Source organism: Oncorhynchus mykiss, chromosome 3 (genome assembly GCF_013265735.2).
Source record: "Oncorhynchus mykiss isolate Arlee chromosome 3, USDA_OmykA_1.1, whole genome shotgun sequence".
NCBI classification, from domain to species: domain Eukaryota; kingdom Metazoa; phylum Chordata; class Actinopteri; order Salmoniformes; family Salmonidae; genus Oncorhynchus; species Oncorhynchus mykiss.
In genome coordinates, this window is record NC_048567.1 from 57,400,908 (window position 1) to 57,415,685 (window position 14,778).

General features: G+C 43.5%; 2 protein-coding genes across 3 annotated transcripts in view; one reads left to right on the plus strand and one right to left on the minus strand.

Moving 5' to 3' along the window:
* Positions 1–4,716, plus strand: part of LOC110520279 — a 70,587-nt gene extending 65,871 nt beyond the window's left edge. For both annotated transcript variants that reach the window (XM_021597468.2, XM_021597467.2), the window contains exons 6-8: positions 2,075–2,673; positions 2,820–2,965; positions 3,694–4,716. In XM_021597468.2, the coding sequence (XP_021453143.2) occupies positions 2,075–2,673; positions 2,820–2,965; positions 3,694–4,513 (1,565 nt within the window). In that variant the 3' untranslated portion in view covers positions 4,514–4,716. The remainder of the gene's footprint in view (positions 1–2,074; positions 2,674–2,819; positions 2,966–3,693) is intronic.
* A 4,357-nt stretch (positions 4,717–9,073) lies between these two features.
* LOC110505369 (translin-like) lies at positions 9,074–13,407 on the minus strand. The gene is made up of 6 exons (XM_036964539.1): positions 13,303–13,407; positions 11,391–11,483; positions 10,937–11,202; positions 10,610–10,725; positions 10,279–10,358; positions 9,074–10,155 (listed from the first exon to the last, which is right to left on the minus strand). The coding sequence occupies exons 4-6, from the start codon at positions 10,641–10,643 to the stop codon at positions 9,937–9,939; spliced, it is 333 nt and encodes a 110-aa protein (XP_036820434.1). The 5' UTR covers positions 10,644–10,725; positions 10,937–11,202; positions 11,391–11,483; positions 13,303–13,407; the 3' UTR covers positions 9,074–9,936.
* Positions 13,408–14,778: the final 1,371 nt, after the last annotated feature.

Consider the following 14,778-nt stretch of genomic DNA (forward strand, 5'->3'; position numbering starts at 1 on the left):
CAAGGTATGAAATTATTGTTATTTTCAAATACAATCTCTTTTTGGGGCGGCAGGTAGCCTAGTGGTTAGAGCGTTGGACTAGTTAACTGAAAGGTTGCTGGACTGAATCCCTGAGCTGACAAGGTAAACATCTGTCGTTCTTCCCCTGAACAAGGCAGTTAACCCACTGTTCCCCGATAGCCCATCATTGTAAATAATACACCGCTCAATAAAATAAAGGGAACACTTAAACAACACAATGTAACTCCAAGTCAATCACACTTCTGTGAAATCAAACTGTCCACTTAGGAAGCAACACTGATTGACAATACATTTCACAAGCTGTTGTGCAAATGGAATAGACAACAGGTGGAAATTATAGGCAATTAGCAAGACACCCCCAATAAAGGAGTGGTTCTGTAGGTGGTGACCACAGACCACTTCTCAGTTCCTATGCTTCCTGGCTGATGTTTTGGTCACTTTTGAATGCTGGCGGTGCTTTCACTCTAGTGGTAGCATGAGACGGAGTCTACAACCCACACAAGTGGCTCAGGTAGTGCAGCTCATCCAGGATGGAACATCAATGCGAGCTGTGGCAAGAAGGTTTACTGTGTCTGTCAGCGTAGTGTCCAGAGCATGGAGGCGCTGCCATGAGACAGGCCAGTACATCAGGAGACGTGGAGGAGGCCGTAGGAGGGCAACAACCCAGCAGCAGGACCGCTACCTCCGCCTTTGTGCAAGGAGGAGCAGGAGGAGCACTGCCAGAGCCCTGCAAAATGACCTCCAGCAGGCCACAAATGTGCATGTGTCTGCTCAAACGGTCAGAAACAGACTCCATGAGTGGTATGAGGGCCCGACGTCCACAGGTTGGGGTTGTGCTTACAGCTCTGTGCTCTTCACAGATGAAAGCAGGTTCACACTGAGCACATGTGCCAGACATTTTGAGTGTGACTCCTGCATGACTGGTTTGGCGGTGGGTCAGTCATGGTGTGGGGTGGCATTTCTTTGGGGGGCCGCACAGCCCTCCATGTGCTCGCCAGAGGTAACCTGACTGCCATTAGGTACCGAGATGAGATCCTCAGACCCCTTGTGAGACCATATGCTGGTGCGGTTGGCCCTGGGTTCCTCCTAATGCAAGACAATGCTAGACCTCATGTGGCTGGAGTGTGTCAGCAGTTCCTGCAAGAGGAAGGCATTGATGCTATGGACTGGCCCGCCTGTTCCCCAGACCTGAATCCAATTGAGCACATCTGGGTCATCATGTCTCGCTCCATCCTCCACGTTGCACCACAGACTGTCCAGGAGTTGGCGGATGCTTTAGTCCAGGTCTGGGAGGAGATCCCTCAGGAGACCATACGCCACCTCATCAGGAGCATGCCCAGGCGTTGTAGGGAGGTCATACAGGCACGTGGAGGCCACACACACTACTGAGCCTCATTTTGACTTGTTTTAAGGACATTACATCAAAGTTGGATCAGCCTGTAGTGTGGTTTTCCACTTTAATTTTGAGTGTGACTCCAAATCCAGACCTCTATGGGTTGATAAATTTGATTTCCATTGATCATTTTTGTGTGATTTTGTTGTCAGCACATTCAACTATGTAAAGAAAAAAGTATCTAATAAGAATATTTCATTCATTCAGATCTAGGATGTGTTATTTTAGTGTTCCCTTTATTTTTTTGAGCAGTGTAATTTGCTCTCAACTGACTTGCCTAATTAAATAAAAATAAAAACTTGTATTCAATTTGCAGTGTATAAATTATTACAATTGTGTTCCAACAAAAATTGGTCTGCGGCTGAATCTAGTTGCCTACCCCTGCTACATAGTAATGTTGACCTTACACTACTGACATTATTGTTAGAACAAGGGTCAAGCCTTAGAGGTGTGGGGATAAGATTGTTTTTTACATATCTGACCATGTTATCCATTTAAAAAATGTGCGTTACAACAATGTGGGATTGATTGGAGACAGGGCTCTCCTGTACACTTGTTAACAATGACGTGTGACTTGAATCTAGCCCATAGACATATTGTGTGTTTATAAACATTAGTTGGTCTAACCTGTGTTCCTTTCTGTGCATGTGTGTCCCATAGCACCTGCCTCTGTGCGGGTGCGCTCTGAGCCCCGCGGTGAGGAGCGTCTTGGGGTTCTGGGTGTGACAAGGGCTGGGCATAACCGCTGGAGCACCGTGAGCAGCCTCAGTGCCGACAGCGGCGTGGTGGGTCTGTGTGACGACCGCGACGATGACGAAGATACCCGGAGAATACACAGCAGTGGAGGGGCAGAGGTAGAACGGGTGGACAGCGGGATTGGACCCTGTCTGGCTCGCGGCTGGAAGAGACCCTCTAACTCCCTTCGGGCCTGGGAGGCCCAAAGACCCTGCCCAGACTGTGGCCAGAGAGACGGGCACGGGGTGGCCCGGACGGACGGGGAGGGTACCGGTATGTGTGAGCGCTGCTCCAAGCTGAGGACAGAGAGGAAGGAAGCCATCTTGGAGTTCCTGAACACGGAGTCAAGCTACGGGGAGGACCTGAGGATCATCAAGGAGGAGTTCTACGGTCCCATGCAGAGCGCCGGGCTGCTGACCTCAGAACAGCTGACTGTGGTGTTCAGCAACGTTCAGGAGCTCATAGACGTCAACGAACGCTTCACTGAACATCTGCAGGACAGCATCGATCAGGCCTTTGACCAGGTGAGGTGACACTTTTGAACCTAGAGCACCAGTCAGCTCAACAAATGTTTAAAATGATGCCAATCCTTGCATTCATGGCTCTGATTTTGAGTTGTGGTTACACAGTGATCAATGGAATCATTGTCATTGTTGTTGTTCCCTTTCAGGGAGATGAGGACCTCCTAACAGTGTGCATTGGAGAGATTTTCCTGGAGTTTGTCAACATGCTGCCAGCCTTCCAGACATACTGCCTGCAGCAGTCCACTTCTGTCAACATGCTCAACACCTTGGAGAAGGAGAAGGAACTGCTCAGGTAAAGACTGTATAAAATAGCACTTCAAAGACAAATAAGGGAACTTTGGTTTTTATTTTTCCTAATTCAAGATCGAGACTAAGATAAAATGTACACAAAATGTATTGTTTAGGAATTCTCTGCGCTCTTGCCCTCTCCTGTGCTCTGAGTACTGGAACAGTAACTTTGAACCCTAAGTTCCTACTGCGCAGTGTTATTCTTAATGGAAGAGACGGAAGGTTATGATTAATTCATAACTGGTCCTATTTTGAGAACAGTGCTGAAGTCATAACTTTTTTTAGACACAGCCAACTACATCACACCTTACCCATAATGACTCAGCCTGCCTTGTCTTCCCACTGGGCACAAACGTCTGGTCAACGTCTAGCTTTGATTTCCTTATGGTTGAGTTGTCAACTAATGTGAAATCAACAAAAAATGTCACCATGTCATTGGATTTAGATTAAAAGTTGGGTGAAAAAAAAGATGAATGATGTGGAAACAATGTTGATTCAACCAGTTTTTGCCCAGTGGGTTGTGATTCCCACTTCTTTCAAATTTAGAATTAGGTCTGAGAACCTCTGGCCTACAATCGCAATTAAACAGTATGATAATATAATTCTTTGCCTTTCTTTCTCTTTCTCTCTCTCCCTCCCTCGCTCTTTCTCCCTACCTTCTCTCTCTCTTTCTCTCTCTCACTTTCTTTCTTTCTCCCTCCATCCCTCTCACTCTCGCTCCTCGCCTCCCAGGATCTTCCTGGATGTCTCCCAGAATGACAATACAGCCCTGCGGCGTATGAACCTGCGGTCATTCCTCATGGCTCCCCTCCAGAGGGTCACCAAGTACCCCCTCCTGCTGAGCCGCATCAGCAAGGCCACCACAGAGTGCCATCCGGACCACGCCCGCCTCCGAGAGGCCAAGAGCCGCGTGGAGTCACACCTGGAGCACATCAACATGAAGACCAAGCAGGAAGGAACACTCACCTGGTCGCTGCGTTCCTTTCGCCGCGACAGCCGCAAGAACCGCGAGGTCATCAACATTGAGATGCGGGAGATGTCCATGAAGACGGTGGGCTGGGCCAGGGAGAACACACGCTTCGTCATGGAGGGGCCCCTGCAGCTTTCCCAGCCCGCAGACGGACAGTGGGTAAAGAAGGGCAGTAAAGGCCTCAAGTTCCAGAATGTCCAGAGTCTGTTGATGGTGCGTACACAGCGTCCTGGGGAGGGGCTGTCTCCGACAGATGGCGGGGCTAAGGTGGAGCAACAGGAGCACGGTGTCTGGGATGGTGTGCTGGTGCTCATCAAAGACAAGAGCAGCGGCAAGTTCACTGTGCTCAGGGAGCCCATCTGCCTGGCCAACTGTGTAGTGTCGGCCGACCCTGACTGTGAGGACACCTTTGAGGTGCTGGATATACGGAAGGAGGCCTTTGTTTTCAGGGCATCTGACAAATCCCGCACGCAGCAGTGGTTCCGGCAGATCAAGAGGTATACCCGCGACCTGGGACCGTGGAGGAAGAGGCGTAACGCGCTCCCCAATATCATGATAAACACAAACCAGGGCAGGTCCTGAGACCGAACGCTGAGGAACACCGTTTTACTCTTTGGCGGGATACCAGTGTAAATAGATGTAATACTCCTGCAAAAACAAATGATCATGCTTCTGGTGGACCAATTGTTTCTGAAGTTTTAGGATGGGGTTTGTCTGAGGCTTGTGAGGTTCCATGTTATGATGAGGATAACACTTTTTTCTTAGAAAAACTACAAGTGCAACGAAATGTATGAAGATATACACTGAACAAAAATATAAAAGCAACGTGCTACAATTTCAAAGATTTTACAGGTCATATAAGGAAATCAGTCAATTGAAATAAATTCATTAGGCCCTAATCTATGGATTTCACATGACTGAGAATACAGACATGCATCTGTTGGTCAAAGATACCTTTTTAAAAAAGGTAGGGGCATGGATCAGAGAACCAGTATCTGATGTGACCACCATTTGCCTCATGCAAAGCGACACATCTCCTTCGCATAGAGTTGATCAGGCTGTTGATTGTGGCCTGTAGAATGTTGTCCCACTCCTCTTCAATGGCTGTGCAAAGTTGCTGGATATTGGCAGGAACTGGAACACGCTGTCGTACACATTGATCCATAACATCCCAAACATGCTCAATGGGTGACATGTCTGGTGAGTATGCATGCCATGGAAGAACTGGTACATTTTCAGCTGAATTGTGTACAGATCCTTGGGACTTGGGGCCATGCATTATCATGCTGAAACATGAGGTGATGGCGGGGGATGAATGGCACGACAATGGGCCTCAGGATCTCGTAATAGTATGTCTGTGTATTCAAATTGCCATCGATAAAATGCAATTGTGTTCGTTGTCCGTAGCTTATGCCTGCCCATACCATAACCCCACCTCCACAATAGGGCACTCTGTTCACAACGTTGACATCAGCAAACCGCTCTCTCACACGTCTGCCATCTGCCCGGTACAGTTGAGACCTGGATTAATCTGTGAAGAGCATACTTCTCCAGCGTGCCAGTGGCCATCGAAGGTGAGCATTTGCCTACTGAAGTCAGTTACGACGCCGAACTGTAGTCAGGTCAAGACCCTGGTGTGGACAAGCACGCAAATGAGCTTCCCTGAGACAGTTTTTGACCTTTTGTGCAGAATTTCTTCAGTTGTCCAAAGCCACAGTTTCATCAGCTGTCCTGGTGGCTGGTCTCTGATGATTCCGCAGGTAAAGACGCCGGATGTGGAGGTCCTGGGCTGGTGTGGTTACACGTGGTCTGTGGTTGTGATACTTCCAGCTTATGGTAGAGAAATTAACATTAAATTATCCAGCAACAGTTCTGGTGGACATTCCTGCAGTCAGAATGCCAACTGTATGTTCCCTCAAAACTTGAGACATCTGTGGCATTGTGTTGTGTGACAAAACTGCACATTTTAGAGTGGCCTTTTACTGTCCCCAGCACAAGGTGCACCTGTGTAATTATCATGCTGTTTAATCAGCTTCTTGATATGTCAAACCTGTCAGGTGGATGGATTATCTTGGCAAAGGAGAAATGCTCACTAACAGGGATGTAAACAAATTTGTGGCAAGAATTTGAGAGAAATAAGCATTTTGTGCGTATGGAAATTATTTTGAATCTTTTACTTGAGCTCATGAAACATTGGACCACATTGGACAATTTACATGTTGCGTTTATATTTTTGTTCAGTGTAGTTTTTAGCTTCTGTCAAAAAACGATCAGCCACTTGGATGACCAAAAAAGACACTTGGTTGGTTGGGAACACTGCCGGCCTTGATTGTCAAAATGGTTTGCTCTTAAAGAAAGATAGATAATTGTTTTCAGTATACTGACTAACAAGGTGTCTGCGTTGAAAAGCATGGTTGAAGTTGAAGATTGAAAAAACATGAAAAAGTTTACTCTGTAGTATTCATGAAAATGCACAAATGAGTGAAAAACAATGTTAAGTTATACAATGGGGACTTGGACTACAGCTTAGTAAAAAAAGACAGGAACTTTAGTTTTTTGTTTACCTGACCAAGGTAAGTCAAAAGCACTGGGTTCTTCCCTCTTTTTTTACCTTCTGTGTCAGGAGCACTGTCCACTGCCAGGAGAGAAGAGCAGCTATACGGCATCCAAATAAGAAAGTCACTCAAAACTCCCTACTACCCCATGAGACTTCCTACAGTACTATGGATGCCAGGCAGACCGTGTCTTTCAGACACATTGGGTGGACGTACTTATATCACTGGGCTGGGTTCAAGTCACAAAGCAGCAATAATTTGTGCAATTTTAGCTATTTACTTTTGTTTCTTCACATCTGATCAGACTGTAATTGGTGTAAATCGAGAGCTTATTATACCACCTATGAGTGTCAGTGATATTATAGACACAAATGAGCCACAGAGGTTACCCTAGAATAATGTGCACTTGAACTTCAATCCTAGGCCTGGTTTTGCCCCAACCAGTATTTTCCAACTGCTTATTCATACTCGAAAAAGCCTTTACCTGTAACTGAATGTGGTAGTAGAGCATGGCCAAAGTGGAGGTGGAAAGGCCTCAAACACTGGTTGGTCAACCTGGACCATGAGTTTAGTAGCTAAAGCAAACAGTAGCTCCACTCAAATGTCCCCACAGTGCTCCGTTCCACGACAAGCAGATGGGGAAATTATGAGCTTTTGTGCCTTGTGTATTTATTTCACTCTAAATTAACTAAAAGTATTTTTTGTTGTTGTCAGTCACAGTAACATTGATAAAACGTTGAGTATCTGGAAATGGTCACCGAGTCAGACAGCCCTCTGCCCCTAGGTAGCAAAAGTGACATATAGCCTGGTTATACCAGTCTGAACACTGCATTTACCAATCTGGATGCCAGACTAGACCTTACAGGCAATACTTATCACTCGATCTGGCTACTAGTGTTACTACATTATTACGTCATAGTTTACCTGAGCTCTTATCTCAAGTGTGACTTCCCTACTTCTAACATGTGTTTTTGTGTCTGATGTTTCTGAATCTAAAGGCCCTTCTTTCTGTTTGATGCACTTTATAATTAAGACTACAAAGTAGATCCAGAGAATGGTGCGACTGTCACTCTCCAACAACGGTATCTGCAGTTCATGAAATCAAAAAGCTTTATTCTGTCTGTTGTATGGTTTATTTACAGAACTCTTTATGTTAGGGAAACGTATAAGACCACAGCTGACTACACACAGCAGGTCAAGGCAATACTTATCATCTAAATCTAACCTACGTATACTGTTCAGTCTGATTAGGTCTAGTCCAGGAGTAGCACATGTCAATGAGGTAGTGAATCTACTTTGGGGCAGAGAATGGTGTACAGAGTAGACTACTGCCTGTCTCTTACTGTTCATCACCTTCCAATGGCGTTACCCTGTTACAATCATAGAATTAGAATATCATTCTATTTCTAGAATCCCAATCTATTACTATGGTTAGAATTCTTTCAGCTTCCATCTTGTTCCACTAAATGATTACTACCGTGCAGAATATGAGAAGACTGATGCTGTGTAACAGTTTGAAAATGCCCTTTTCAATACCCTAGACCTGCTGAACTGTCAAATGTTTTCCTCTGTATTTTAAAGACCTAATGTAATATTTCCTTTATGTAAGATATTGTGAATTATATTAAAAAATGACATGTTAAATACATATGCCTTTGTACGTAACTCCTTTCCACTTATTGCTATCCATTGGCATCCACCGTGCCTTGAGGTAAGTGATATTCTGAAATAGTGAACAGGGTGTTTGTTCTCTTATGCAAATAAGAGCATTGGAGCAGAAGCTCTGGGGTTAGTCCCCTTGGATTCTTCAAGGAAATAAAGGAAATACTATAATTGAGATTCACCATGGCTCTTTCTTATGGAGATTCTCCATTGGAAAGGTAACTCCTCTCTCCTCCTTTTGAAAAAGATCAAAGAGAAGAGGCAAGTACATGTGGAAACAAATGCACTTGTATGAATTGAGACTCTCCTTGTCCATAACCGGGTCATCATGCAAATTACGTTTACAGAGGAGGATTCCCAAAAGGTGTAAAGTAGCAAACATTTATTTTGCTAGTTGTTGCAGACATTTTATAGATAAAACTATAAGTAGCATATCGTTTTTAAACGTGGCATGTTTTTCTCCTCCAACAAAACAGCTGATTCAAAGGGGTGTGGCAAATATCAAAACTCTTCCGCGAACGACTCAGGTAGGATAAACATGACTATCTTCAACGAAAGTTGGTTATCGAGTATCAGTATCACTACTTTCACATCATCATCTGCTCATCTATCACCCCAGTGTTAATCTGCTAAAATGTAATTACTTCGCTACTATGGCCTATTTATTGCCTTAGCTCCTCAGCCATTTGCACACACTGTATATAGACTTTATTTTTTTCTCTCTTGTGTTATTGACAGTACGCTTGTTTATTCCATGTGTAACTCTGTGTTGTTGTTTGTGTCGCACTGCTTTGCTTTATCCTGGCCAGGGCACAGTTGCAAATGAGAACTTGTTCTCAACTAGCCTACCTGGTTAAATAAAGGTGAAATAAAAAAAATCGAGGAGGGGAGGACACTTCCGTTCGCTTACTGACAAATTGACACTCTCCTCGACCAATTATCGGTTTCCAAGTCATCGAGGAGAGGATGGTCTTTTTACCAAATGAGAATCTCTCTGTGATTCATCTTGTCCTCTCCTACTAGGATGAACCTCAATTGCCTAATCCTCGCCTCTTTCTCAAAACCCATTGGATGAGACAGCCAGAGGCGCCGTCCCTCTGACCTTCTCCTACAATGGGTTTTGAGAAGGAGGCGAGGAGTAGGCAATTGAGATTCTCCCCTAGTCTCCTTGCTTCCCTCTGATGTTTTGTTGATTGGTTATTTGAACATTTTGAGATATAAACCCTGAATAGAACAATCAGAGACCAAACTAGCCATACGAAAATTCCTATGTTATATCACGTGGCTTTTGGCAGACAAATGGCACAAAATCATGATTTATTTGCTCGTGAACTAAAACAAAATAAGCGCTTCTTAAACATGGTAGTTAACCTCCACCCAGAAGAAAAGAGAGGGTTTACACCCAGTCATCACCCCCCTTAAATGAAATGAACAACAATAATTCATACCAGTACAAAACATCAGTTCAAAATGTATGAACAGCAAAAAACACTGAAAGATAATAACAGGCATATTACAGTATGATGTTGGATATTACAGTGAACATTTCCAAACACCAGTAATCAAACTGGAACAACCCCTCCCCTTCAAACTGTGCCTCTATATCAAAGGCTTTCAAACCCCACTGACAAGACTGCCATTCATCACATGCACAAGTCTGTCCTAGGTTACTGGGGCAACAGACCTATTCCTGCCATTCAGCAGGTCAAGACCACAGTCCCAGCCATGGAGAGGTCAGGTGCCAGCCTAGGGTAGAGCCCCAGCCCTACACCTCCACACCCAACAGCTCTACTTGTTTCCCCCAGCCTCCTGCTCCTTGGTCACGCCACGGATAGACAGGTCGTAGACCACCTCTATCTTCTCCACGTCGTACTTGAGGCCGTCGTAGCGCTTCCTCAGGGGGTCGTTCTTGAGGTTAAGCAGTCGGAAGCCAGAGTCCAGCTCGTTGGAGATTCGGAGGGGGTGGCCATAGTCCCCTGCTGTGACGCTGTTCACCGCCAGGCGAGACTAGAGAGAACAGACAGATGAGTTTATACATGTAAATAATCCATCCAAAACGTAATCATATATTATTGAAAATGCTATTGTCTGATGTTATAGAATTTACGAAGCCACATAATTCATTCTCACCAGTTCACTGGCCATGATCAGCACACCTGCCAGGTAATCTTCAACATCCAGGTGGAATCCCTTCTTTCGCACCACCTCGACTGCAAGAAATAGGCAAAATGTATGACCACCACAGCACACTACTTGACTGCCGATTGACTGTGAGAGAAACAGTCTGCGAATGCACCCATTCCCTTAAGAAAAGCTAAACTCAAGGCAATAGGTGCATTCGTATTAGCTTGCTCATGGTGGGCAGAGATTTACCAATGGAATGGTCTAAAATGTTCAAACTCCATCCACCGGGGGAACCGGGCAAGCTAGAAAAAAAGCACCAAAATGAACTGATACCTACTTCCTAGTATTTGTGCCACTTCATCGCGTGTCATGAGAGACGCACTCTCCAGGTAGACCTCGAACGCTGCCAGGAAGGCCAGGCGCTGCAGAACAAACCTCCAGTGCTCATGGAACCTAGAAGCAGAGTGGAGGATGGAAAATGACATGTAAGATTGTCCTTTCAATAACAAGGAGAGAAGACACGCAGATATTATCATTCCATCTCTTCACATGGTAATACAGTGACTTGAAATTTCCCTTGAATTTCATTCTGTGGACCGGGAACTGTGAATAAGTAGTTATGAATACGTAGCCAACTTCAGATTCACCCATGTGTAGGGCCTACCTGTAGTACTGCTCCACTGGGAACTTGTTTTTGAGTTCTCCAAGTTGCGTACAAAACAGTTCCTTGGCCTTTGCGCACTTACCGGGGACTTGTGACAGACAGGGGGACAAGAAAGAGACGTTTACCTGTAATGCTGTTCCAGGGGGAATTTTGGTTTGAGCTCTCCAAAGTACATACGGACTGTGCTTAACAGTTCCAGAGCAATTACACACTTACTGGGAACTAGAGTGACAAAACAGAAACCGTTATGTCAAGGTGATGGAGACCTGCAAAGCAATGAGTCAGTCAGGAAGGTAAGCCACCATAAGTGATAGTCCAGAGTAGTATTCACTAGGCTAAAAACAGAAGAAACCGGAACACAACAAGTTAGGGACTACCTTAACTGATTGCAAAACGTTTTGCTACGGTTCACTAATGAATAACTAACTTACACCCCATGTGATTGGGCACTCACTCTCTTTGAAGCCAGATGGTTGATGGACACTTGGAGCAGGGTCAGGATCTCCCTCGCCGTCTGTTCCAGAACCTGCACCACTTTTCTTATGTCCTGCGAGAGAACGTCCGCTGTTAGCTAGCAAGACATGTGTAGTTATGATTCTGAAGAAACGAAATGCATGCATGTGTCCTATCAGCGGCCCTGACGTTAGTTAGCAATACATACAGTGCCTTGCGAAAGTATTCGGCCCCCTTGAACTTTGCGACCTTTTGCCACATTTCAGGCTTCAAACAAAGATATAAAACAATTTTTTTTGTGAAGAATCAACAACAAGTGGGACACAATCATGAAGTGGAACGACATTTACTGGATATTTCCAACTTTTTTAACAAATCAAAAACTGAAAAATTGGGCGTGCAAAATTATTCAGCCCCCTTAAGTTAATACTTTGTAGCGCCACCTTTTGCTGCGATTACAGCTGTAAGTCGCTTGGGGTTTGTCTATCAGTTTTGCACATCGAGAGACTGACATTTTTTCCCATTCCTCCTTGCAAAACAGCTCGAGGTCGGATGGAGAGCATTTGTGAACAGCAGTTTTCAGTTCTTTCCACAGATTCTCGATTGGATTCAGGTCTGGACCTGAATGTTTGACAGTGGGGATGTTGTGTTCAGGGTGATGAGCTGTGTTGCTTTTACGCCAAACATAACGTTTTGCATTGTTGCCAAAAAGTTCAATTTTGGTTTCATCTGACCAGAGCACCTTCTTCCACATGTTTGGTGTGTCTCACAGGTGGCTTGTGGCAAACTTTAAACAACACTTTTTATGGATATCTTTAAGAAATGGCTTTCTTCTTGCCACTCTTCCATAAAGGCCAGATTTGTGCAATATACAACTGATTGTTGTCCTATGGACAGAGTCTCCCACCTCAGCTGTAGATCTCTGCAGTTCATCCAGAGTGATCATGGGCCTCTTGGCTGCATCTCTGATCAGTCTTCTCCTTGTATGAGCTGAAAGTTTAGAGGGACGGCCAGGTCTTGGTAGATTTGCAGTGGTCTGATACTCCTTCCATTTCAATATTATCGCTTGCACAGTGCTCCTTGGGATGTTTAAAGCTTGGGAAATATTTTTGTATCCAAATCCGGCTTTAAACTTCTTCACAACAGTATCTCGGACCTGCCTGGTGTGTTCCTTGTTCTTCATGATGCTCTCTGCGCTTTTAACGGACCTCTGAGACTATCACAGTGCAGGTGCATTTATACGGAGACTTGATTACACACAGGTGGATTGTATTTATCATCATTAGTCATTTAGGTCTAAATTGGATCATTCAGAGATCCTCAGTGAACTTCTGGAGAGAGTTTGCTGCACTGAAAGTAAAGGGGCTGAATAATTTTGCACGCCCAATTTTTCAGTTTTTGATTTGTTAAAAAAGTTGGAAATATCCAATAAATGTCGTTCCACTTCATGATTGTGTCCCACTTGTTGTTGATTCTTCACAAAAAAATACAGTTTTATATCTTTATGTTTGAAGCCTGAAATGTGACAAAAGGTCGCAAAGTTCAAGGGGGCCGAATACTTTCGCAAGGCACTGTACATTTGCACACAGTGTTGAACATACAGTGCATTTAATGGATGTTATTATATTCCTCACATATTCAATGCAAACCTTACTGACTGTATAACTGACTGTGAGTAAATTGCTAGTGGTTCGGTGCTAGCTCGATTGACAAAAACATTAGCTAGCAGCCTGTTGATTGATTACTTCTTATTTCTTGATCCGCACTCAGAAAAGCCTGCATGTAGCTGAACATTTCCGTCACAGACATATTACACAAGTATTTTGCAAAAATATATGCTAGTTTGGTTCTTTCTGCAAAATGAATCTGAATATGTGTAACAGTATAGCTTCAGTCCTTTTCCTCACCCCTACCTGGGCTCCTCTGCACACATCAACAACTGCCTCCCACGATGCCCAACACTCCACAAAAACCGCGGGGAACCAAGGGGAACAAGTACTTCAAGGGCTCAGAGTGAGTGACGTCACCGATTGAAACGCTGTTAGCGCGCACCCGCTAACTAGCTAGCCATTTCACATCGGTTACATATGCATAGCCATCTCGAATTCCGATATAAAATGTTTTTTCTCAAAATACCGGGATGCCACGTGTCCTGCTTATATCAATACGCTCATAACTTAAGCATTATGAAACTTCTATTCGATCAAATAAACATCACGTAGCAAATAAACCATTCATTTTGTATTTATTATTTATTATTAAACAGTAACATGCAAAACACAAGAAACAGAACAGCCAGGGGGATTACACAAAGAAATCAGGAAGAGAACCAAAAAACTATAATACAAATCCACATTATATATAAACAAATACAGACATGTAGCAACAACAAACAAAAAAAAACATTTTGTTTTGTAAACGTTTTAAAGATTCTAAATAGTTTTCCAAATCATATTTGTTTTAAATAAGAAAAGGGCCCTTTTCTTCATAAATGTTTATTTGTGTATGAAAAATGTTCCCAATAAAATAAATAGTTTTATGATGTACTGACGTTCAATTGTGTAACCAGAGTAGTAAAATAATATGTCAAATTTAGATATATCAGTGGTTGTATGCATTTTCTTGCCATGGTATAGTTTAACATGAGTCCAGAACACCTCACTATGTAAACAATTACATAATAAGTGTTCAATAGATTCATTTTCTAGTTCACAAAAACAGCATTCACTGGTAACATCAGGTATATACTTTGAAATCAAGCTATTACACGGATATAATCTATGGAAAATCTTAAAGGAGATGTCCTATACTTTATTGGTCACCATACATTTGTGTGGAGTGAGCCTAGCACAGCGCAAGTTTACATCAAACGATGAAGCCCAAAAACATATTGCAGAGGGAATAGATTTCCTGTAGAAAATATCCCTTCATAAACGATTGTTGAATTTCTTATATAGTAAACCTATGCCATTCACCTGGATATCTTTTACAATAATGTTCCAAAATATGCATTATTCTGAAGTAAAGATTTTATCCCACTAGGTATAGCTTTTATAACAGTGTCATATTCCTTGCTTGAAACCTCAAAGTTGTATCTTTCCATAAATTATCTCTGCGTAAATAGATTCCCACTAATACTAACTAATGTGCTGACAAGGACAATGATTTTCGAGAACCAGTTACGGTAAAATCTGGTTTCTATGTAATATCGACCCATTATTCCATATAAACATTTATGAGGTGAAAAGTTGTTGCCATTCATTTTTGTGTTGAGCAAATTCGACACTCATTGACCTCCATACAAAACTCCTTGCTTGGTCTTGCATGGGGACTTCGTAAATGTGTGCATTTAGATGATGTCATAATTTCCCTACATCATCGATTGTTCG

What these genes read in the sequence shown, in the direction of transcription:
- LOC110505369 (XM_036964539.1), bottom strand. Translation starts at nt 10,643, where the DNA reads ATGACACGCGATGAAGTGGCACAAATACTAGGAA. An exon ending in AGTGGCACAAATACTAGGAA is followed by an intron (nt 10,359 to 10,609) that starts GTAGGTATCAGT and finishes TATTTCTTGCAG; the next exon opens with TCGAGGTGGTGCGAAAGAAG. An exon ending in TGATCATGGCCAGTGAACTG is followed by an intron (nt 10,156 to 10,278) that starts GTGAGAATGAAT and finishes TGTTCTCTCTAG; the next exon opens with TCTCGCCTGGCGGTGAACAG.